Here is a 26,516-nt window from a genome sequence, read left to right as displayed (position 1 = left end):
CGGAGTCTTGCTCTATTGCCCAGGCTGTAGTGCAGTGGCACAATCTTGGCTCACTGCAACCTCTACCTCCTGGGTTCATGAGATTCTCCTGCCTCAGCCTTGTGAGTGGCTAAGATTACAGGTGTGTGCTACCATGCTTGGCTAATTTTTTTGTATTTTTACTAGAGACAGGGTTTCATCATGTTGGTCAGGCTGGTCTCAAACTCCTGATCTCAAATGATCTGCCCGCCTTGGCCTTCCAAATTGATGAGATTATAGGCATGACCCACCGCACCCAGCCTCCCCTTTGTTCTATTAAAGTGGTGTATTACATTGATTCATTTTTATATGTTGAACTACCCTTACATTCCTGGGGTAAATCTCACTCAGCTGGGTGTTTAGTCCTTTAATATGCTGCTGGATTTGGCTTGCTAATAATCTGCTGGCTATTTTTGCTTCTAAATTTAAAAGGGGTGTTGGTCTGTAAGTTTTCTTTTCTTGCAGTGTCTTTGTCTAGCTTTGGTATTAGGGTAATGCTGATCTCATTGAATAGTTCCAACCTCTTCTATGTTTTGGAAGAGTTCAAGAGAATTGGTGTTAATTCTTTAAATATTTGATAGAATTCACTAACGAAGCCATCTGGTCTTGGGCTTTTCTTTGTGTGAGGTTTTTGATTATTGATTCAAGGTCTTTACTTGTTATAGCTCTGTTGAGATTTTCTATTTCTTCTTGTGTCAGTTTTTAGTTTGTTCTTTTTTTTTTTTTTTTTTTTTTTTGAGATGGAGTCTTGCTCTGTGGCCCAGGCTGGAGTGCAATGGCATGATCTCGGCTCACTGAAACCTCTGCCTCCCAGGTTCAAGCAATTCTCCTGCCTCAGCCTCCTGAGTAGCTGAGATTACAGATATGTGCCACCATGACGGGCTAATTTTTGTATTTTTGGTAGAGAAGGGGTTTCACCATGTTGGTCAGGTTGGTCTCGAACTCCTGACCTCGTGATCGGCCCACCTTGGCCTCCCAAAGTGCTGGGATTACAGGCGTGAGCCACTGCACCCAGCCTAGTTTGTTCATTTCTAATAATTTGTCCATTTCATCTAGGTTATGTAATTGGTTGGCAAATAATTATTCATGGCATTTTCTCATAATCCTTTTTTATTTCCATAAGGTCGATAGTAATGTCCCCACTTCTATTTCTAACTTTAGTAATTTGAGTCTTTTTTCTTAGGCAGTCTAGCTAAAGGTTTATCAATTTGGTTGATCTTTCCAAAGAACTAAATTTTGGTTTTATTGATTTTCTCTATTTTCTTATTCTCTATTTCATTTATCTTTGTTCTAATCCTTATTATTTTCTTCTGCTGGCATTAGGCTTACTTTGGTTTTCTTTTTCTAGTTCCTCAAGTTATAAAATTAGGTTATTGATTTGAGTTCTTTTTATGTAGGCACTTATAGCTTTAAATTCTGCTTTCTTTGGATCTCATAAATGTTGGTATGTTGTATCTTAGTTTTCATTCATCTATTAGCATTTCTAATATCCCTTTTTTATTTCTTTTTTGACCCACTGGTTGCTTAAGAATGTGTTATTTAACTTCCACAAATTTGTGAATTTTTCCAGTCTTCCTTCTGTTACTGATTTCCAGCTTCATTCCGTTGTGGTTGGAGAATATAATAATTTTAATCTGTTAAAATGTATTGACACTTGTTTTGTGGCCTAACATATGGCCTATCCTGGAGAATGTTCTGTGTGCACTTGAGAAGAATGTGCATTCTACTGTTGAACAGAGAATTTCATTCACGACTGTTGGGTCCACTTGGCTTATAGTGCTATTGAAGTCATCTATTTCCTTATTGATCTTCTGTCTGGTTGTTCTAGTCATTATTGAAAGTAAAATACAGAAGTCTGCATTATTGTTTTAGAACTATTTCTTCTTCCAATTCTGCTTTTATTAATATATTTTGGGGTTCTTTTGTTAAGCGAGTATATGGTTATAATTGTCATATCTTTCGTAAAGGATTTTGAAGGATCATTTTGACTGAATAAAATTTCACCTTGGTCAGTGATGCTGTGGCTTTGCCTGCAGCTAAATAATGCAGTGCCAGTGTTCTTCTCTTTACCTCCACAAGAGCATTTCAGATATCTTGGAATGAGTTTGCTTTTTAAAAATAAATGTTATGAAGATTCTTGTTTTTTTTTTTTTCTTTTTTGAGACGGAGTTTTGCTCTTGTCGCCCAGGCTGGAGTGCAATGGCATGGTCTGGGCTCACTGCAACCTCCACCTCCCAGGTTCAAGCAATTCTCCTACCTCAGCCTCCCGGGTAGCTGGGACTACAGCCACCCACCACCATGCCCAGCTAGTTTTTTGTATTTTTAGTAGAGACAGCGTTTCACCATGTTGGCCAGACTGGTCTCGAACTCCTGACCTCGGGCGATCCACCTGCCTCGGCCTCCCAAAGTGCTGGGATTACAGGCATAAGCCACAGAGTTTTGCTCTTGTCTCCCAGGCTGGACTAAAGTGGCACAATCTCAGCTCAATACAACCTCTGCCTCCTGAGTTCAAGAGATTCTCCTGCCTCAGCCTCCTGAGTAGCTGGGATTACAGGCACTCGCCATTATGCCTGGCTAATTTTTTGTATTTTTAGTAGAGATTGGGTTTCACCATGTTGGCCAGGCTAGTCTCGAACTCCTGACCTCAGGTGATCTGCCTGCCTTGTCCTCCCAGAGTGCTGGGATTACAAGCATGAGCCACTGCAGCCGGCCCACGTTATAATGATTCTAATCTTCATAACAGATGACTTCTAACAATATTCATAGATAATAGATAGATAATGGTCTTTTCTTCCTTTCTTTACATGCGGAAGAAGAAAATTGATATACCAAGCTCTAGGATATGATAGTTAATGGGACTGAACTTGTGTACTTCCCTGAAGACAAGGTAGAAGGTGAAATAAAATGGTTTACATCATTTGAATATTTAAAAAAATTAATTTTAATTATTATGAGTACAAATAGTTGTGTATATTTATGGAGTACATGTGATATTTTGATACAGGCATACAATGTGTAATGATCAAATCCGGGTAAGTGGAGTATCCATCACCTCAAGCATTTATCATTTTTTTGTGTTAGAAATATTCCAATTCCACTCTTTTAGTTATCTTAGAATATAAAATAAATTAGTGTTAACTATAGTCACCCTATTGTGCTACCAAATACTAGATCTTATTCATCCTATCTAACTGTATTTTTGTACCCATTAACCATCCCCACTTTATCCACCCACTTCTTGCCACCCTTCACAGCCTCTGGCACCCATCATTCTACTATCTCCAAGAGTTAAATTTTTTTTTTTAAGCTCCCACACATGTGTGAGAACATACAATATTTGTCTTTCTGTGTCTGGGATATTTTACTTAACATAATGTCCTCTAGTTCCATCCATGTTGTTGCAAATGACAGGATTTCCTTATTTTTATGGCTAGGTAATATTCCATTGTGTATATAGACCACATTTTTTTTTTATCCATTCACTTGTTGGATGCTTAGGTTAATCCCCTATCTCGGCTATTGTGAGTAGTGCTGCAATAAACATGAGTGTGTAGGCATCCCTTCGATATACTGATTTCCTTTCTTTTGGATATATACCCAGCAGTGGGACTGCTGGGTCATACGGCAGCTTTATTTTTAGCTTGCTGAGGAATCTCCAAACTGTTCTCTACAGTGGCTATACTAATTTTCACTCCCACCAACAGTATGTGAGGGTTCCCCTTTCTCCACATCCTCGCCAGCATTTGTTACTGCCTGTCTTTTGGATAAAAGCCATTGTCACTGGGGTGAGATGATATCTCACTGCAGTTTTGAGTTTTATTTCTCTGACGATTAGTGATGTTAAGCATTTTTCATATACCTGTTGGCCATTTGTACCTCATTTCAATATTTGAGAAAAGAAATTATGATTATTCTTTAGTGCAGGCTATTCATTTTATTTTATTTTCCTAATACCAGACTCTTTGGTGAAATTCCTGTATATCTGATTGTGTGGCTGTCATTTCCACAGCAGCCCTTCTCCACTGTCACCTCCACTGCTGCTCGTGGTGGCCAGCACTCACTGGGCCACTCTTCTGTACCATCGCACACTTCCCCTCTGCTACTCCTCCACAGCTCTCTGAGGTGGGACGGCTGGCCCCAGTTCTGCAGGAATGGGAGGGTCTGGCAGAGGCCACATTGCATAGTCCAGCTGAGCTAGGCAGACACCACTCTATGCATCACCACTTCCTGTGGCCTTTCCCATTTGACAAATGCTGAAAACAGAACAATCCTCCAGTGGAGATTTTTTTCTTCCAGAGGTTTCATTTTCTGGAAATCTACAAGACCCACAAGAATGGCTGGAGGGCCTTTAGTGTGTCTTGGGCAAAGGTCCGTGGCCACTTCTGGTCTGCTGCCTAGGCCCGCTGTCCACACTGAGTTCATAAATGGCTCCACAGCAAATATCCGTACACAGGTAGAAGTTTGAGGGTATCTCAGTGAGTTGTATGAAAAGTGGTGGATGCCTTGGGCTTGACAGTTTCCATGGCTTCCCTTTTAAGCTTTAAGACTAAAACCCCCTGGCTTTGTGCACAATGTTAACTGAAGAGCTCAGATCTGGGGTTAAGAAAGACAGAGGCACAGAGTTTTGATGGGATCACTTGGAAACAAAGGGCCCTTTACTGTAGGGGCAGTAGGAAGCTGCAGATGACATTGTGCAAGGAAGGAAGGTGTCTGAGTCGCTGAGAATTCAGTGAGCCCCAGGCTTACAACTCGGGTTCAGGTTTCCAGTTAGGTTGGCCTCCTGCAGCCCTGGGTGAAGTGTAGGGCTCTGTTCGGCCTGCAGCATCTTTAATGGATTCCATTGCCACATGCACGCCTTCAGCAGCCTCTGACCTAGGCACTCAGCCACCCAGCCCTCCACTTCCCTCAGCTGCATTTACTTGCTGGATCCTAAGCCACTGCTGTTTGGTTTTAACTTTAAACCTCTGTTTCCCAATCTAAGCCTGCTTCAGATTAGGAAATGATTTACAGTTCCCAGCTGGACCCTGGGAGTGAAACTGAAAAGTGGGGGCACTGAGGAGAAGGTCCCAGGACACGCACTTCGGCCCTGTATGGTTCAGTAACCATGTTCCCAGCTTTGGGGTGAGACACCCCGGAGTGTGAAGCTTGCTGTGTCACCATGGAGCTGATTTAAAATCTCTAAGCTGGTCGGGCACGATGGCTCACGCCTGTAATCCCAGCATTTTGGGAGGCCGAGGCAGGCGGATCACCTGAGGTCAGGAGTTCAAGACCAGCCTGGCCAATATGGTGCCCTGTCTCTCCAAAAATACAAAAATTAGCTGGGTGTGGTGGTGGGTGCCTGTAATCCTAGCTACTCGGGAGGCTGAGGCAGGAGAATCACTTGAACCTGAGAGGCAGAGGTTGCAGTGAGCTGAGATCACGCCATTGCACTCCAGCCTGCACAACAGAGGGGGACTCCATCTCAAAAAAAACAAAAACAGAAACGAAAAACTCCAAAAACCCCTCTAATCTTCAGTTTCTTCACTGGGAAAGTCAAGATGACAACAGTGGCTCCTCCACTCTCCTTAAATCACAGCAAGAGCTGTGATTAAGTGGGGCACGCACTGGGAACAGGGTGCGCGCTCCCTAGCAGTGCCGTCCAATAAGGTGCGTGGGGGCTCCCAGGTGGAAGTGACAATGGAGATGTGGGAGTTGCCTATGTAGACGGTAACACGAGGTAGAAGCTAACCCAGGCCCCAGCACTTGGCTGAGTGAAGCAGGGTAGAGCCGGGCTGGAGATTCAACCACTCACTGAGCACAGCTGTTAACGTTCCACAGTTCTGCTAGAGATTCTCATATTGAAAGAAATATTTTAACTTAAAGTTTCACAAATACCTCACTATTTATACTTTGGGGTCAAATTTCTTGCTGAGCATGCAGCCCTTGGGCTACGCAGCCTAATGTCCAGTTAATTCTGTAGTATTTTGAGAAAGAAGTTCTGGTTATAAAAGGAGTGTGCTTTTGAGGCACACTGGATGGCTTCCCTGTACGTCTTTAAAAGAACACACACACACATATGTTCCGCAAATGGCTGGCAAACACAGGCAGAAACTAAAGGAATGCAACGTTTGTTCTTGAGGGCAAGTAGATGCAACTCAGATTCAGTTTTCGGCCAGCACTCTGAGCCGATCAGAAAAATACAGTTCTTTAAAAAAAGGAAAAAGAATTTGCCCCCTATAAAAAGATTTAAATAAAATCACTTCCCCTGAAATAACACAGTCTGCATTTACATGCTCCGCAGTTTGTTTATATGAGATACTGTTGTTTTAAAAAGTAAAACCATAAAATGGGAATGTAGGGAAAAGTCTAAATGATCAACAGCTATCAGCTGCTTATAATTTGCAAGGAATAATCCACATATCCATTAATCACTCTTACCTCCTTGGAGGCTAAGATTTGGCGTAACTCTTTCCTGAGATCAATAAAACGATCGTGGAACAGGGCCAGGCACCACGGCTCGGTGAAGTAGCTGGTAAGGAAAGAAGAGACTCAGTGAGCTGGCAACCCTCTCATTACCACTAACAAAGTATTTACCTGCTTTTTTGCCTTTATAAATTACAGTTCTGGCCTCATTGCAATCGTTTGCTCATAAAATGTCTTGTGGAACAGCCTGACCAATCAATTTTTTAAATGGATGTTCCTGCTGTAAGGCCAGGTCCCATAATTACATTTAAAGTGGGTTAATTCAGAGCTGGGGCAAGACCCAGTGAAGAATCCTGATTTTATCAGAATTTAAAAGCCTGAAGACTTGTAAAGAACGGTGTCTCCATTATCTGCCCTCGTTTGAGAAAAACAGATTGCAAGATTAACTGCTGCATAAATAAATTAAATTTGGGTAGACAATAACACAAATGTTGTTCATCATTAAGCTTTCTAGATTAATAATGGCCAGAAAAACAGGCTGCCTTGGTGCTGCAACATGCTGCTCGCACGGTTGCATCGACGCTTAATTGAATCTCTTGTAGGAGAGCTGCATTTTTTGGTGTTCATATTTGCTAACTTTTCACTGAAAGTTGAAATGCTTTCTTATATGGAGAACAATAAGATTATCCTTTATTTAACTGGAAAATTTGATGCATTTTTGGAATAACCAAGAACTCTTATTGGTATTTTGACTCTTACTTTAAGTGTCTTGGAATAGGGAACTTAACTGCTTCAGGGTCAAAGCCACGTCGCTCAGGTGGGCTTTGCTCTCCTCTGGATGGGAGCTAGCTGTCCTTATTACTGTTTATGGATGTTGTGTGTGCACACAGGGGAAGGAAAAACCTGGTGCCCCCACGTGATTGGGCACCTTCCGTTTTCCAAGACGTAAAAGTTAGTTCTTAGGGGTGGAGGTAAAGTGTCCCAGGGGCCACGGGGGCACTAGAGGACAGACACGACGCCGAGAGTCTGTGTTAGGGACAGCCTGGCACTCAGCAGTATCAGGCCTCACCCCACGCCCACTGGCTGGATCAGAACACGGCATCAGTTCCTGCTGACTCGCCCGCGTTGCTGTTCAGGTGGTATGTTCATCCAGCTGTTAACACACTGTCTTTCCTCAGCGGCTGAAATCCCCCATGTTTGTTTCCATGGCACCATCGGAGCTCCCACCCCCTTGGTTTTGGGGGTCTACGGCCACCTCTGTCTGGTGGTGGAACCGCCTGCTTGCTGCTTTCCTCATTTCCAGTGCTGCCTGTTCCAACAGCCCAGGTGTTCTCGGGCCATGCTCCCTGCCCGGCGCCTTTACAACTCTGCTCTCTGGGTTGCCCGTCGGGGACCCTTCATCGTCTGCTTCAGAGAGGGAGTTCTGTGAAGTCCCACTTCCCTTGGGAACCCACTGTGGTCTGTCACGAGCTCTGGCCCTCCATCTAAACACCCAGGTTCCCACAGCCTTATCATGCAGAAGAGCGTCACTGCCCTAAAAAGCCCTCTGTGCTCTGCCTACTCACCCTCTCTCCTTGCCTCCCTCTGAACCCCTGGCAAATTAACTTTGGAGGAACTTGAATTGTATTAGAGAAAATGGGGGCTGTGTAGCAATTTTTGTAAAATATTGAAAAAAATCCTAGTGTCCAGGTTTTATTTCAGAAATAGAGTGGTGTTCTCCCAACCACACAACAATACACATCACACTTGCCAGCAACTCTAAAGGGAATGGATTTGCGACTTGAGGCTGTGCACTCCAGGTGCCCATGGTGGCTGGCCCAGGGCTGGGCCTCGGGGCCCAAGCTCCTGGCAGAGACCTGCATGGTGAGGGCAGGGCTCAGACCCGGCTGCTTTCCCCTATCCAAGGAGAACTTCAGCACCAGCTACAGGCTCCCAGGTGAAGGTGGCCAGGAGGAGTGAGGGTGTCTCGGATCTTGTGGGCTTCCTAAAATCATCCTACAGCAGCAGCATGGCAGCTTTCGTCATTCAAACTGGAAAAGCTCTGAATTTAACGAAACCTATTTTACAATTGATTGTAACGTTGAGTCAAATGAAGATGGTTTCCTTTTGATACAAGAATGTTAGGAGGAAATTCTGCTTTAAGAAAAGTTTTAGGAACCAGGTATGATGTGTCATGCCTACAATCCCAGCACTTTGGGAGGCCAAGGTAGGAGGATCACTTGAGACCAGGAGTTCAAGACCAGCCTGGATAACACAGTGAGCCCCCCATCTCTACAAAGAATAAGAAATAAAAAAAAATTAGCCGGGTGTGGTGGTGACATATGCCTGTGGTCCCAGCTACTAGGGAGGCTGAGGTGAGAGGATCACTTGAGCCCAGGGGTTCGAGGCTGCAGTGAGCTGTGATCACGCCACTGCACTCCAGCCTACTGCACTCCAGCCTACTGCACTCCAGCCTAGGTGACAGAGTGAAACCCTGTCTCTAAAAAAATAAAAATAAAAGTTTTAGACCTCCCCCAGGTTGAACGATTTCTATGCTTTAGGCTCCTTCTGTATCCATAGGAAGGAGAGGGGCATCTTGGATCCTGGTGAAGCTTAGGGCCAGGTTTCTGCATTTTTGGCCGCCAGGTACTACGGTGCTATCAGCATTCGTGATGAGCTTTTGGGAAATTTGTATTTCCATGAATATTGTGAATTTTAAAAATAAAAAATATTAACTTTTTCCCCCAATTTATATTCAAAAGGGGAAGACTACTAGGAGCCATGAAGTAACCCACACAGCCTGCCGTCTAGAAATCTTCAGGAGAGAGGGCCAGGTATGCACATGGCTCCAACGTGCTTTTTAAGGGGCTGTGTGCACGTGGGCATCAATGCCACAAAAATCATTTTTGCACAGCTGGGAGAAAAAAGTTACACCTCTTCAAGACTGAAATAGAAGACATTACTGTCTCTGTTCATGCTGCCAATGGCCAGCCTGGTTTATCTGGGAGGACTTAAATTCCCCATCACTTCTGCAAGTAATACACTTTTCCAAGAAGCCCTGGGAGAATTTTGACTTGCGGAACTGAATTAACCATTTCTGGTCGATATAGTCCGATCATTAAGCAATTGACTAGACGTCTCCAGAGGTCATCCTTGCCTGCTCATCCAGGCAGTTACATCGACAGACTCATGAACTGAGTGGGGATGTGAAGGCCGGCTTGGCCATTAGACACGCTGAAGGCTGAGGAAAGCTGATCAACATAACACACTGGGAGAAATTGTAGGAAAAAGTCCAACACATCTACGGGGAAAGAGAAGTGGTAAAGGTGTCCTTTAAAGGCCGGGATCTCAAGTCCAAGGCCATGGCCTTCCTGGCCAGCAGGAAAGGAGTGCTGCGACTGCAGGCCTGCCCGTTCCAGCATTGGCACAGCGTGGCGGTCCGCGCTGAACTATGCACCAGGTGGCACAGAGGAGGCGGGTGGCAGGGAAGAAACATATCACTTTTTCCAAGATTTTTTTAAAATAAAAAGCATTCTAGTTTTCTCTTGGCATGAAAAAAAAGTGTCTACTTTTAGAGCTGTTCACAGGCTCCCCAGCTGACACTCACGCCTGCAGAGAGGGCTGCTGGAAAGTCAGGAGTCACTTTTCTCCAGGCAGGCAGCTGCCGCCAGGGAGGCCTGCAGGTTTCCTTAGAGAATGATGCTCTTGCTTGTACATGTCTTTTCTGGCACGGTGGAGGGCAGACTGTTCTCCTTCTAAGATGCCTGCCCGAACGTCAAGCTCAGCCATGAGTGTCAATCTTGTGATGTCAGAGGATAGAGCATAGCTGGTGGGGCTTGCCTCTCTATGAAGCAGCCTGTGTCATGTCTCCATTCAATACACAGAAGGTAGGCAGTGATAAATATCATGGTAGCAAACAGATACCCAAGGCCAGGTATGATATATGGATGCATCTACTTTGGCCTGAAGGACATTTGGAATTTGGGTTTCAGGCCTTTCTTTGATGAGTCAGATTAGGCAATGCTGTGTCCTCATTTTTGTGTGGCAGCTATCAGCTCAGTTGCCAGGGATGGCCTCCGTGGTTCATCCTTGCTTTCCCACCAGTCTGGCCAGAATTGCTCCTCTCCATTGGTCACAGCAGGCATCTGGGTGTGCCAACCCTGGCAAGAGGTCTGGGTGAGAGGGAGGCAGGATTGTAAACACGTTTCCTAAAGCCCCTCTGCCCCATGACCTCTTCCATGGTGGGACGTCTGCTAAGAACACTAGAACCATGTCCTAGCTTTCTTTTTTATTCTATCCATCCATCCATCCATCCATCCATCCACCCACCCATCCATCAATCCATCCATTTATCCATCCACCCATCTATCTGTCCATCCATTTATCCATCCACCCATCTATCCATCTATCCATCCATCCATCCACCCACCCACCCATCCATCCATCCATCCATCCATCCATTTATCCATCCACCCATCTATCCATCCATCCATCCACCCACCCACCCACCCACCCATCCATCCATCCACCCATCTATCCATCCATCCATCCATCCATCCATCCATCCATCCATCCATCCATCCACCCACCCATCTATCCATCCATCCATCCATCCATCCATCCATCCATCCATCCATCCATCTATCCATCCATCCATCCACCCACCCATTCTGTCCATCCATCCACCCATTCTGTCCATCCATCCATCCATCCATCCATCCATCCATCCATCCATCCATCCTAACAGGTCTAGTGAGGCCTTCCTAAACCCTGTTTCCTTATTTCCAGTGGCTGCTTTCCTCTGGTCCTCTTCCTCTGCTGCATCACACCACCCCTCAACAAACATCCCTTCCTTCCCCGTGCTTCCACGTAAACTTTTCTCCCTCTCTTCTCTGTCCCAGGTGTCTTCAGAGCTTCTGACATTAACGGTTGCAAGGAAGGAGAAGACCTAGGGTTCAATTCTTTGCCATGAATCGAATATGGCCCTCACGCCTGTGTCAAACATGTGAAGGGCACTGAGGGTACCATGGTGAGAGAAAGCCCCTGCCCCCAGAAATGCACACATGGTGGGTGGAGGTGGAGAATGTCAGAGCCACTTATGATGGCCTGGCATGGCACGGCTGCAGAGGGGTGCACGCTGGGGAGGCGGGGGCTGGAGTGTGCTCCACAAGGCCTGGCACTGTGGCCCTCTTGACCTCACTTCTTTGTCCTCTCTGCAGCTTCATCCCTAGGCTACCTCTCTTGGGCTAGTGTTTGCCAAACTTCAGTCACTTGGGAATCAATCGTTTTCTGTGTGACTACATTACTGAATACTTCCAAATTTTCTTAAAAAAATTTTTTTTTTAGAGACAGGTTGTTGCTTTGTCACCCAGGCTGGAATACAGTGGCACAATCATAGCTCGCTGCAGCCTCAAACTCCTGGGCTTAAGTGATCCTCCTGCCTCAGCCTCTCAAATAGCTGGGACTATAGGTGCACACCATCACACCTGCCTAATTTTCTATTTGGAATCTTTTAGAAACGGGGTCTTGCCATGTTGCCCAGGTTGGTCTCAAACTCCTAGCCTCAAGTAATCCTCCCAAGTAGCTAGAATTACAGGCACCAGGCCTGGCCCCAAATTTTCTTTACATTGATTTGTCTTTAAAAAAACTGAAATAATTACCTTTGTCTTGTCCTAAGTAATGATACCTATGAAATCACAGGTTTGATGTGCTTGCTATGTTTTATTCTAATTCCTGTTGGAACAAATCCATCATTAGTAAGATGTGGCTGTGCTGCCTGAGCTATCCTGCATACCACCTGGTAGGTGCTTGCTACACTCTGGGAGGCATCCTGTTCTATTATAGGTTCATGCTGGAGGCACACTTAGATTCATCTGGGGACGCAAACCCACAGACTCTGTTGCACACCATTTCTGTGCATTATCTCATTTCATCCTAATTCTAATCCTAGAAAGTGGGACATGCTGGCCCATTTTACAGATGAAGACATAGATTCAGAGAGCTTAAATGAGTTGCCCAAGGTCACAGAGTTAATAAGTGGCTGAACTAGGTCCTACCCATAGTTCTGTGTAACCCATGCTCTGAACAACTGTGCAACCAAATCCTATTTCCTTATGCTTTTTCCCGAGTCTTTCTAGCAACTCTCTTAATCACCCCAGTTTCCTGAGTATCCGCTACATTAGCTAGGATTAGATATGATTGAAATTACAGAAAGTTTCAAAGTAACTGTGGTTTTCAAAAGGCAGAAGTGTATTTTTTTTTTTTTTTTTGAGACGGAGTCTTGCTTTGTCGCCCAGGCTGGAGTGCAGTGGCGCGATCTCGGCTCACTGCAAGCTCCACCTCCCGGGTTCACGCCATTCTCCTGCCTCAGCCTCCCTCAGAAGTGTATTTTTTTCATGTAGAGAAGGTCTAGATGGGGACTCTAGGGCTGCCAGGGTGGTTCCATGGACATCAGAGCAGAGTACATTCATAGGGGCCTTGGCCTCATGATTCAAAATGGCTGCTGAGCTCCAGCCATCACATATATATGTTCTGGGATGAAGTATGGGAAAAAGAGGACTCATCTCCTTTCTTCTAAGGAGAGTTCCTGGAAGTTTCACAAAGCACTTCCATTTATATCTTATTGGCCAATGGTTGGCCATATGGCTTTCTTGGTTGCATGGGAGGCTGGGAACCACTGTCATTTATTTTAGATATGATGTACTTCCTTATAAATCAGAATTCTGTTCCTGAAGGGGAAAGAGAGAATGGATGTTTTATCAGCTGTGATACCCCAAAGACTCTACAGCATCTACTTTTAACAAAAATCTTTTCTTAAATTTATGAAAATTGGGAGATGTTTTTGGTTGAGGTTTCCAGAGCTAGAACATGTTTATCACTCTAGACTCCAACTACTCCAAAACCGAACACTCTGGGGAAAAAAAACCACAGAATATTTTCCATGTGTGACTTCTACCTCCAAGCCAGTGGGAAACTCCCTGTATCCTCAGAGTCCTACATGTTCCCATCTGGCCCGACCTGGCTTAACTGCAGAGAACAGGCACAATTTGCATTCACACTGTCAGGTAGGGTTATGATCATTTTATTCTACTCATGAAAGAATGTAAATTCATGCATTTCAGTACAATTCTCAAAAATAAGAATAGGAACAAGTAAGTATTTCTAGTTATTCCTGGGTTTGCTTGCAAATGAGACCCCATGACACGAGCAGACACAGCCCTGATGCCCTGCAACAAAAAATCCCAAAGACTGAGATGGAAATCTGACTGAATATTTCCTTGAGTTCAGCCTGAGTTTGCAAGAATCTGTATCCAGTCAATTTTTTGATTGCTTTGAGGCAGATCTAGAAAGGTAAGATTAATGATTTGGAAAGCAAAACCAACTAGTTCTTTGATGACCAGTTGTAATTGTCACATGCTATGATCTACATAACCGAAAGAGCAGCAGCCTCGAAATATAATTTGGCTGTGGTCTCATTGTCACAACGCAGAGCTGGCCTCAGATGTTTCCTGCTCTGCAGAAAAACGGCTTACAATTCATTGGCACTAAGACTGAAATTCTAATTTTCAGCAGAAATCAGCTATTTTCTGAATGGCTTGTAAAATTCCTCTCTCTTAATGCTACAGAGCACTGTTTTGCCAATGATCCTGGTTTACCTGGGAATTCAGAGGCTAACACTATGGCCACACACAGCGGCTTATGCCTGTAATGCCAGCACTTTGGGAGGACGAGGCAGGCGGATCACTTGAGGTCAGGAGTTCGAGACCAGCCTGGCCAAGATGGCAAAACCCCGCCTCTACAAAAAATACAAAAATTAGCAGGGTGTGGTGGTGCATGCCTGTAGTACCAGCTACTTGGGAGGCTGAGGCAGGAGAATTGCTTGAATCTGGGAGGCAGAGGTTGCAGTGAGCTGAGATTGTGCCACTGCTCTCTAGCCTGGGTGACAGAGCGAGACTTTGTCTCAAAAAAAAAAAGAAGAAGTTAACATTGCTTAAAACTAGGTGCCTCCCACACCCTGGGCTCCCTTGCCTGGCAGCACTGGTGCTGGGAGGCACTGGTTTGCAAGGCTTTCTCTGCTCCAAGTGCATGGTTTGCCTCTGCTGGAGGCCACTGGGACCAGCATGATGTGTGTTGTCTGTGAGCTGAACACCCAGAGCTGTCTCGGAGGGAAATCCTGACCAGCCCACAGGCCCCACGACCTCCCCTGATGAGGGAGGGAGGCTGTGCTCTCTTGCAAGCACAAGTTTTCCTTTAGGTCCTTTGATGTCTATAAGAACATGGAATCTGACCTTCTGTGCCTTCATCAGGTCACATTTGCTCTGGACAGGACCAGAAATTCCCTGCCACCCTTGCAACCAGAGTCTTAGTTTTCAGAATGTTGAAGAATTACCTGAAGGATCTGTCTGCTGTCCATTTGTTTTTCTGAATCCCAGACACTCAGCCCAGGAACAGCTTAGAAGATGGAATATGTTAATTCATGAATTATGAATCTAGCCAGTGCTAACATTTCTCTCCTTGCTTTGATCTCTAAGGAGTGGGAAGCCACACATGTGGGCTGAGTGGGTGATCCATTCTCAGGATGCAAGTTGACTAAACAAAGACCGGTGCTTGCGTTGGTGGTCTCTCCATCTCAGCTCAGATTCGTGTTGCTGACCTGGCCTCAGTTTCCTGTTTACTAATGTCCTTTTTCTTTTTACCCCAGCTCTGCCGCTTGTCAGCTTATGTAATCTGGAGCTAGTTAGCTTTAGTCTCTCTTAGTCTCAGTCTTCTTAGCTGTAAAACGGGGATGATGATGGTCCTTCATTCCAAGAGTTACTATCCGAATTCAAGGAGACACTCCAGGTAAAAGATTTGGCGTTATGCCTGGCACAGGGGAGAGGCTCCGTAGCAATGATTATTACTGTTATTGTTCTTAATTATCCTATTGCATATGTTTGTGTAGGCTGCTTCAAATCCTTTCTGGTGTGAATTAGAAACTAAAATATTAAAATACTTTTTTTTGCTGCTTAATTCAAAGAAAGTCTTTCTTTGGCATAACTGCAGTTTTTCTCCTCAGGGAATGCTTTTCCTCCATTCGAAAGTACTGCATAAATTAATTTGCCTGCCATTTTATAGAGCAATAAAGGTAAGAGGACATCGTAACTAGCTTTCTTGAAGTTTTGTCTTTCACTAAAGAATTATGTGGAAATAGGCCAGGTACATTGGCTCATGCCTGTAATCTCAGTGCTGTGGGAAGCTGAAGTGGGAGGACTGAGGACAGGAGCTTGAGACCAGTCTGGGCAACACAGGGAGACGCTTGTCTCTACAAAAATTAAAAAATAAAAATTAGCTGGGAGTGGTGGTGCGTGCCTGTAGTCCTAGTTATTTGGGAGGCAGAGGCAGGAGGATCACTTGAGCCCGAGTTTGAGGCTGTAGTGAGCTATGATCATGCCACAGAACTCAAGCCTGGGCAACAAAGTGAGACCTTTTTTAATTTAAAAAAGAATTCTGTGGAAACAAATAAAAATTGCATGGAAATTGTTAAACTGAGGCCTTACTTTTTTTGTGTCTGAATTGATGAAAATTAAATACAAACTGTCCAAATGGAGTTATTTCTTTGCTGTTTTGCCTGCTTACTACATTGTGTGAGCCAAGTAAATCAAAATATTTAAACCAGTTGTTCACTGAACACATTCAGATGGCAGTTGGGAAAAGTGGCCGCGGAATTAAGGCCCAGGCATTCTAAAGCCCAAGCAGGCTGAATTTTCTTCTGACCTGTCTGACTTTTGGTCTTACTTGCCAGAGCGAACCAGTTTTCTTGTAGAAATAGCATAATGTTTATACACTTAAGAATTTTGTTTCTATTTAAGTTTATCCTGAAAGCACAGCCGCGGATCATTCACACACTTTGCCATGGTGGGAAGCTGGGTTTGGCAGTGCCTTACAGCAATGTCTGCCGTCAGGGTACAGGACTGAGTCCTAGTGCTCCGCCTCTTCCCTTTTAGTCCATCTACAGTATTTCTTTGCACATTGCTGGTTTCTTAGGGGCTGCACTAATTGAATTTGCACAATAAATCTAGTGCCCTGGAAGTTGGCCAGCTATTTACATTGATTTGTTATATAAGTTCAGCACTAATAGTATGAGGCAAGGTTAGCATTTAATTCTGCAGAAAAGGGGAAGCTCTTAGTGCTTCAGCTTCCCTTCCTGTGCCTGTCTGCTCTCATTCTGCTTCTCTCTTCATAGAGAGCACAACCATTTTCCTTTAATTAGGCTGCGGAGAGCCCAGGCCAGCATTAGGCCAGGCGGCCACTCAGCCTCACTCACAGTCATGCCCATTTCCTATCTATTTTCTGTAGGAAAAGAAAAAAAAAAGTGTATATGTGCACATATAAACCCCCATGAGTCAGGGGGACAAAGGAGCCAGATAGAATGACCTTTTGTGAGGCTGAGGCTGCAAGAACTAGCAAACCCCATAGAGCAAGATATTTCATTCCCTTATTATTCCTTTGGTTAAAGTAATGGCTCTTTAAATTCTGAACAAGTGCTTAGTAGAAATATCATTGACCAGGACAGAGCACACATACCATGTTTGAAATGTGTTTAAAATAATTTTAAAAATAAATAATGAATACATGTTAAAAATAATTCTCTTTCAGCAAATAGGCTTTTCTAATTAATGTGTTCCTTTTTTTTTTCTAAAGCTTTTACAGAGAGAATAATAAACCACAAACTGTTTCTTCACTTTTTTTTGTCACTCCTAGGATTTCAGGGTTGTGGTTTCCAAAAATCAAGCATGAAAATTTAACTAACATATTCCTAGTTCATATCTCACCAAAACACAATAATGAGGGTAATGGATTACAACCCACAGAAGAGTGCAGGAATCCATAAGTCCACACTGATAAAAATGAATGAATGAGTAAATAAATGGAGGAGAAGGGACAATTCTTCCTTACCGTAGGATGCTAAGTTATAAATATATAAGAATTATGGAAGTAGAAAAATCACCATTTGGTAAACACTGCAGTAATAGTTATTTCAGCCAAGAATTGTCCATGGAGTCTAAAATTTGTAGAAGAAATTATGAGACATAAGGTATTTATATAGTCTCAAAGTATCACTAATTAGTTATGAAGGTAAAAATACCTGTATAAATCATCTCAAAGTAGCAGCTTTCCAGGGGGAAGAAACCTGCAGCCTCCATTCTAACCAAGTGATCACAGTTAACAAAACTGCTGGGATCCAGCTCACCAGCTGGTGAAGGACACTTCACTCTGAGAGAGGACATTCTCTTGAATTCCTCACAAGGTATCAGAGCCCCATTTTTTTAGAGCTGGGAGGGATAAGAGATTACAGATTTTGGCAACCTTCTTGTTCTACAGGTAGGAAAACAGAGGCCCACCGCTGCACCTGCTGAAGCCCCCATGGTCCGGTCCAGGAGCCATGAGCCACCAGTGGCTTCTGAGCACTTAAAATGTGGCTGGTCTGGGCCAGGTGTGGTGGCTCACACCTGTTAATACTAGCACTTTGGGTGGCTGAGGCAGGTGGATCACTTGAGGTCAGGAGTTCGAGACCAGCCTGGGCAACATGGTGAAACCCTGTCTCTACAAAAAAATACAAAAATTAGCTGGGTGGGGTGTCACATGCCTGTAATCCCAACTACTCAGGAGACTGAGGTGGGAGGATCACTGGAGCCTGGGAGGCAGAGGTTGCAGTGAGCTGAGATGGCGCCATGCACTCCAGTCTGGGTGACAGAGTGAGACCCTGTCACAAAACAAACAAACAAACAAAAAACGGCTAGTCTGAATTGAGATGTACCTCCTGTATAAAATACACACTGAATTTTGAAGATAATGCAACAAAAATGTAAAATAGCTTATTACTGTTTTTGTATTGACTAAATGTTGAAATGACAATAGTTTTGGATATCTTGGGTTAAATATAATATATTATTAAATTAATTTTCTCTTTTTCTTTTTATGTTTTTAATGTGACCACTAAAAAGGGTACAATTTTGTATGTGGCTTCTGTTATATTTCTACTGGATATCACTGGTCTAGATAGAAAGGTGAGGAAAGTGAGTCCGTTGAATGCCTCCTGTGAGCAACATTTCAAATGGAAGGATGAATGTGCAGTGGGCCCAGCATCCAGAGGTGCTCTGACAGCAAGAGATGACGGACATGTAAAGAGAACCACAATACTGTACAATACTGTGGGATGATGGCTGCACTAGAGCAGGCGGGAGCTCCGCCATCACTCACAGGCGCTGCGTACAGAGGCATGGGGAGGATCTACTGAAGCACTGGAGAAGGAGTCGGTGTTTGCAAGGGAAACCAGGCCCGGGAAAGCGTGGAGGCACAAAGCAGGCAGGGCCTGCTGGGAATGACATGTGGTTTGACTGCTCTAGCGTCCAGTTGGATGCAAGGTGGGGGGCAGTGGGTGGGGCAGACTCTAAATGCTTGTGTATGGGGCTTGGACTTTATCTCCCAAGTGATGGAAAGCCATGAGAAAGCTTTAAACAACTGAGTGCTGTGGACATCCTATTTATGTTTCAGAACAGGTGCTCTGGAAGCCATGTTGAGGCTACACTGGACAGGGTATGGCCGGAAGCAAAGGGGCCCTGCTAAATGCAGCTGCAATGGCAGCAGATGACTGGAGACACATTTAGGAGGTGAGGGAGAAGCGAGTGAAGGAAAAAGATCTGAAGATATTCCCAGGCCCTGGCTCAGAGGTGCAGGGAAGCAGGGGCACAGGACAGAGAGGTGAACGGGGCAAAGGACAAGGAATGAGTCCATTCCTTTTTTAAAGTGGAGACAGAAGTGCCTGCAGAAGTCCAAAGTGGGAATGTCCAGTTGGCCAGACTGACCCTAGCACAGATGGAGCTGGATAAGGGCCCCAAGAGACAGGTTTGGTTCAAGGAAGAGATGACAAGACGGTTGATGGCAATCCCAGGGAAATCGCAGTATGTCCTGAGGGGTGGTGGGATCGGGGGGCAGTGAGGGACACTTGAGTAAAGTGTCAGCAGAAGAAATGACAAGGAACACAGGGAGAGGGAGCAAAAGGTTGATTCCTACCAGCCAAAAACCACCAGGAACCTGGCGTGTAAACAAAGTCAGGTTTATTCAGCTGACTACAGTAGGAAGAGTAAGGTCCCAAGGGGTTTCTTGATAAGAAGGAGTTGAGAGGATCTTGAGACAGGATTTGGGCTGCTGCCCAAACTCCACACCCCGACAACGCTTGTTAGCTCCTGTTATTTCAGAGAGCAGCCATCCTATCGGGTACGAGGTGACATCTCATTCCGATTTTGATTTGCATTTCCCCGTTAAGTAGTCACGTCTAACACCTTTTCATGTACTTCCCAGCCGTCTATATGTCTTCTTTGAAAAATTGTCTATTTGGGTCTTTGGCCCACTTTCAATTGGGTTATTTATTTTTTCTATTGAGTTATATGAGTTCATTATATATTTTGGATATTAACCCCCTATCAGAAGTATGGTTTGCAAATACTTTCTCTCATTTCATAGGTTGCCTTTTTTTTTGAAATTGTTTCCTTTGTTGTGCAGAAGCTTTTTAGTTTGATGTAGACCCACTTGTTTATTTGTGCTTTTGTTGCCTGTGCTTTTGGTTTCATATCACAAAAGTCAAGGCCAAGGCCAATGTCAAGGAGCTGTTTCTCTTTGTTTTCTTCTAGGAGTTTGGCCTTGTTAAGTTTGAGAGTCAAGTAAGCAGTTGTATATATCACCAGAGCTTAGAAGCAAGTCTTGCACACACTGCCTCTAAAATACATCTGAAATATGACCATCCAAAGTACCATCTCTCACCTGGGGTATGGCTGTGTCTCCCTAACAGCTCCATTCCCCATACAGCATATGGGGAATGTTTAAAACATGAATTGGCATGTTGCTACCCTTCATGCTTTGAAACAAGGATCCCAAGTCCAAACCTCCACATGATCTACATGATCCAGCTCTTCTGACCTTCTCTCACTGTGCTACAGCCACGCTGGCCTTCTTTTTATTCCTCAAACATCCTATACTTAGTTACTTATCAAAGCGAAGCAGCACTGAAACCAGCCTGCACAACCACAGCTGGGGCTTCAGCATGGATTCTGACTGGAGAGAAGAGCAGTGCCTGAAAGCAAGGGGTGTTGACGCCCAAGACTGTGGGTGTTCACCCGGGGCAGATGAGTGCTGACATCATTATGAGTGACCACCCAGCAATTCATGTTACTCATGGATATGATCTACTGGGAAGAAAGATTTGTAAGAAATCCTGTGATAGGGATTTTGAGGGACTTCAAATGCCTTCTGTTTCTTCTGTTGTTTGTTTTGTTTTGTTTTGTTTTTGACAGGATCTTGCTCTGTTGCCCAGGCTGGAATGCATTTCTTTTCTTCCAGGAAATCACCTTCTCTAGGATTGGGTAGATAGCTCCACTTCCCCTTGGGGAAGATCTTGATTATGTCATAACATAAACAACTAAAATAATGTTTCTGTTACCTAAAGCTGAAGGTAATGGCAGTCCAAAGATATAAACATGTGACCTTAGCCCAAAGAGAGTCTCTTACAATCAAAATGAGAGCTCATGCCAGCCATTTTGGAAACATATTACATAATGTGAGTTACATTTATATTTTTTAGAGACATTTCAGTTTAATTTTTCTGAGGGAAGAAAGATAATAAGAAGGTGCATTAATGTTCCTAATTCCTGAAATATGCACTGGCCTTCGAAGTCCCTGATTTAGTCTCTCTTTAAAAAATTACTTGTTCATTGTGTCTTTCCCATAAAAGGCAAGAAGAGGACAAGGGCAGGCACTATCTCCACTACTATTTAATATTGTACATGTAATTCTAGGCAATTCAATAAAATAAGAAAAATAAATAGAAAGTAGAAGTATTGGAGAGGAAAGAAAAAAGGTGCTGTTATTGCAACTGATAATCATCTGTCAAAGAAATTCCAAGATAATCTAATAAAATATGCTTAAACAAAAAAGAGACTTCAACACAAGAGCAACATACAAAACCCACATCTTTCCCAACTACCAATAATTTTTTTAAAATCAGAAAATGTAATGAAACAAAAAGATTCCATCTACAGCAGCAACAAAACTATAAAAATACTAAAATAAACTTAAATATAAATGTGCAAGCTCTATGAAAAAAAACCTATCAGAGTTCATGGAAGAAAATTTCAAAAGACCTGAATGGTAATATTCCATTTTATAAATGTACCCCAAATTAACCTGTAACTTCAATTCAGACTCAGTTAAAATTCCAAAAATAATTTTTATAAAGTTGGACATGATAATACATTCAGAAAGGTATAAGAATAGCTAAGAAGACTACACATTAAAGATATCAAGCCAACTTATAATGTCTCAATCATTACAACAGTGTGGAAGAGTACAGAAACAGACAAAATGGAGCAAAGAAACAGGGTAGGAAATTCAGAAACTGAATTATCTGTAGAAAAAGATTTTGGCTCAGTGTATGATAATGGTAGTATTTCAATTACGTAGGAAAAAACATGAATTATTTAGAAAGAGTTGTTGGGAAAATTATCTCTACACTTGGAAACAGTAAAATTAAATTCTTATATTACACTGCACACAATCACACACACAGTTTTCCAGATGAATTAAAGATGTCAATGTAAAACAAAGCTACGAAAGTGATAGAAGAAAATAGGAGCATATTTTACAATTTCCAGGTGGAGAAATTTTCCTAAGTAGGAGACAGAATTCAAAAAGAAGAATTTTGTTATTCTTCTTTGTTAGAGACGGTTTGATTACGTAAAAATTCCAACCTTTATAAAAAAAGATATCAAAAACAAATAATAAAAGTGAATAAAAAGACAAGCCACAAACTGGGAGAAAATCTTTGCAAAACACACATCCAATAAAGGAACAGTAAACCAAATACACAAAGAGCTCTTAAAATTCAACAGTAGGAAAACAAACATCCAAATTTAAAAATGGGCAAAAGAGCTGGACACGTCACCAAAGAAGACAGAGATAGCAAGCAAGCATTTGAGTTGGGCATGACAGCATGTCCCTGTAATCCCAGCCACACAGGAGGATGGTTTGAGCCCAGGAATTTGAGACCAGCATGGACAACTTAGTGAGACCTGTTAAAAATATATATACATTTTAAATTTATTGATCCCAAAATGGTCAATATGGTAAGTCACTAGGGAATTTCAAATTAAAAACAACAATGGGTATGGCTAAAATCTAAAACATTAACAACACCAAATGCTGACATGGATGTGGAACAACAGGAGCTCTCATTCATTGCTGGTGGAAATGCAAAATGGTATATAGCTACTTTGGAAGACAGTTCGGTGGTTTCTTACAAAAACTAAACACTCTTACCACATCATCCAAAATTGTGTTCCTTGGTATAGTCCCAAAAGAGTTGAAAACTTATGTCCATGCAAAAACTTGTACATGTTACAGCAGTTTTATTCATAATTGCCAAAACTTGGAACCACCAATATATATTTTAGTAGGTGAACAGATAAACAAACTGTGGTACATCCAGACAATGGAATATTATTCAGTGCTAAAAAGACATGGAGGAACCTTAAAAGCATATTACTAAGTGAAAAAAGCCAGTCCGAAAGGACTACATACATACTGAATGATTCCAACATACGATATTCTGGAAAAGGTAAAACTACGGAGACAGTAATAAAATGAGTGGTTGCCAGAAGCTTGTGGGGGAGGCAGGAGGAAGGCACGAGTAGGCACAGCACAGAGGATTTCCAGGCGTGGAAAGGCATTCTGTTTCACACTGTAAGGTGGGTACATGTCAGTATACATTTGTCAACACTAACAGAATGTGCAACATCAAGAATGAACCCTAATGTAAACTATGAACTTTAGTTAATAATAATGTATCAATATTGTTTCATCAGTTGTATCAAATATACCACACTAAAGATGTAAATAATAGTAGAAACTGTGTAAGTGGCTGGGGGTGGAGGAGGGTATGTGGGAGCTCTGTACTTTCTTCTTACAGAGAGGAGGTCTTGCTTTGTTGCCCAGGCTGGTCTCAAACTCCTGGCCTTAAAGGAACTCTGTACTTTCTGATCATTTTCTTCTGTAAACCTAGAACTGCCCTAAAAATGTCTATTAATTTTAAAGACAGGCTATAAAATATTTGCAATGTACATAATAAGGATTACTAGTCTTTAAATATAATAAATTCTCATAAATGAAAAAGAAACAGGCAACCTAATTAAAAATGGGCAAAGAATGACACGCAATTCACAGAAGAATAAATACAAATGACTAATAAACCTATGAAAAGATTCAGTGGGCACTGAAGAGATGCAAGTTGAAAGTACAATGAGAGATACACTTCCCACTCTTTCTTCCTCCTGCAGATAGACAAACAACAAAACCTGAAATATATCCAGTGTTCACGAGGATGGGGAGAAGCAAGCTCTCTTCTGTCCTGTTAGTGGGAATAACCTTTTTTGAAGATAATTTAAAATAATATTTTGATCAAAATGTAAATGTATATACCCACTGATCCAGAAATCCCATTCATGCACACAGAGATATATGTTCAGTGGTAACATTATATACAATGCCAGGACAAACTTGAAAATAACCTAAATGTTCATTAGTAGAAAAATCATTAAGTAAGTTGGGATTTAGCTATTCCATGAAAGATAAAAAAGCCATTAAAAAGAGTGAGAACTATGTGTACTGACATGGAAAGAACTTCAATATTTATACAGATTCTTAAGTGAAAAAACTAGAAGGAAATATGTACAGTATAATCCCATTTGAGAAACACATATTCACAAACTGAGACTGCGGTCAGTGTTGGCCAGAGGAGTGGGACTGAGAGGAGGGAGAAAAGTTCAGTTGGGTGGTGGTAATTTTTTTTTTAACAGCCATGTACAATTTTCTATCTTTCCTACTTAAGCTCTGTGAAGGAAGAGAGCACGTCTCAATGGCTGTGTTTCAAGTAAACAGCACACTATTGTTCAATAAAAATACATTGAATGCATAAGAATTGAGAATATTAAAACAATTTTAATGGAAATAATCAAGGATATGCCAAAAAGATGTATCATCAAGAATGTTTATTGCAGGGTTAATTATGAAAACAAAAAGTTAAGAGCAGCCCAGTTAATTAAGTAAGGCACGTTGGTATGGTAGAACTCTATCCAGTCGTTAAAAAATAACGCCATTAAAATAGAATCTCAAGAAATGGGAACATGTTCAGAATATGCTGAGAAGCTAAAATAGCAAGCTGCAAATCAGCATGTGAAATATTGTTTCTATATACATTTCATATTTAGAGAAAAATTTGAAAGGACACACACCAAAAAAATTAACAATTGGTTTCTTTGCAATTCTTTATTTCATACCCCAGCCACAACCCCCGTGTTGGGCTCTGCAATGATCATGTACTACTTTTATAAATAGAAAACAAGACTTTATTTAAAAAAACCTCTAGAAATTTAGCTCTGCAGTTTAGGTTTTTATATGGCTTCTTTCTAGGTGCCTTTAGATGCAGCCCTCGGCTTTTGGATACTGGCTCTGTGCATTCCATTCGTTATTAATACAACTTGTCTGTTTACATCTTAGCCATCAATACTCTTCAACTTCTGTCTATCTGCTGAACTGAGACTTTCACGTGCTAAAAATAATAAAGAACATTTTCAGCAATCATATGTTAACTCTTGGGAAGAGAATTCTCTTTTTTAAGAGATGGGTCTATTATTTGGTTTCTGGGCATTTGAATTCCATACTTGCTTTTAGGAACAAATTGTGTTTGAAAGTAGGGGACTGTCTGTATTTCTTACTCTCTTTTGAGGGCCTGAAAATTTAGGGTTGTTTGTTGTCCTTTTTTAGAAAAATCGAAGACGAAGGCTGAATAACTTCTCCAGTTCCTTTCATGCCCGTGCTGAATGAGATCCACTTATTCCATGGGGCCCTCTTTAAAGGTATGCTGGCTCAAACCAGAATCCTCGCCTAGCTGAGCCTTGGCGGGAAGAAGTTGAAGTCGAGTAGCAGAGTAGCTCACAGGTATGGGGCTAGGCCCCAGGGCAGCAGCGCTTTGTCTAAGAACAGTGATCACAAAGTCAGAGCTGCATAATCTCATCATGAAGGGCCATCTGACATTATTGAAAACAAAGTCATTATTATGATAACTTTAACAGTCTCAACCCTGGAAACCACTCACAGTCTAATTCAATAAATAAGCTACTTAAGTATAGAAAGTCACAAGGAAGAACAGATTTTGTGTCATATTAGTAAATTTGATTTTCATTAATGCAAGATGAATGTCTTCTATGAAACACTTTCCTATCATATTAATAACATGATAGCAAACAGCATTCACAGGTTGCTAGGCAACACAAGGACCCTCTAATGATCTCCTCTGTTCTCGAGAGGCCACAGAAGGAAGATGCCAGAACTCTGAGGGTAGTTCCCATTTCTTGGTAACTGTTTCTGCTGGAAGACCACCATGGGACTGGAAGGGAAGGGAGTTAATGATACCATTTACCATGGCAAATATATACCACTTCCCTCTTTCCTCCTTTACACTGCCTTACTATGTGGGAGAACAAGAATTTGAGAAGGGGGCTTAGATACAGGAGGTCAAGAGTTCTCAGTCCATACCTCCTTTCCTGCACCCAGATAGGCAACAGGCTGCTGTGAAATCAGGCTCGGAAATGGAGTGAAGGCCTTGAGGTTTGTTGGAATCCGCTCAACCCCCTGCCATCCCTCTCTCTTTGTGGGGGTAGGCCCCCAACAGTCATGTTGGGACTTCACGTCAGGAAACAGGGAACGTCATTTGATCCGAGCATTTCAGTTATGTATTAATGTGCAACAACGACTCCAAAACTCAGTAGCATAGAGCAACAGCCATTTTATTATGCTCACAATCACTTGGCTCTGCTCCATGATGACAGGGGTATCAGATGGAACAATGAGTGACTGGGGGCCACTCCGATGACTGTGGCTGAAACCATCTGGAAGCTTCTTCACTCACATGTCTGGCACCTGGGTTGGGATGACTTGAAGGCTTGGCTCAGCTGGGACACTTGCTAGAGTGCCTGTATGGCCTGTCCATGTGGCTTGGGCTTCCTCACAGCATGGTTGTCTGAGGATAG

The 26,516-nt window shown here is 42.7% G+C and overlaps 1 protein-coding gene across 12 annotated transcripts in view; it reads right to left on the bottom strand.

The window, feature by feature from the left end:
• Window positions 1-26,516, bottom strand: part of CFAP61 (cilia and flagella associated protein 61) — a 306,901-nt gene that overhangs the window by 9,203 nt on the left and 271,182 nt on the right. For 11 of the 12 annotated variants that reach the window (XM_063702312.1, XM_063702315.1, XM_019017258.4 and 8 more), the window contains one exon: window positions 6,436-6,526. In XM_063702312.1, coding sequence (XP_063558382.1) covers window positions 6,436-6,526 — 91 coding nt within the window. Of the gene's footprint in view, window positions 1-6,435; window positions 6,527-22,513; window positions 25,037-26,516 lie in introns of those variants that run through there. The other variant, XM_063702318.1, reaches the window with a different exon arrangement.

The sequence above is a fragment of the Gorilla gorilla genome, chromosome 21, assembly GCF_029281585.2.
Source record: "Gorilla gorilla gorilla isolate KB3781 chromosome 21, NHGRI_mGorGor1-v2.1_pri, whole genome shotgun sequence".
In the NCBI taxonomy this organism is placed as follows: domain Eukaryota; kingdom Metazoa; phylum Chordata; class Mammalia; order Primates; family Hominidae; genus Gorilla; species Gorilla gorilla.
This window is presented reverse-complemented; position numbering and strand designations above follow the sequence as displayed.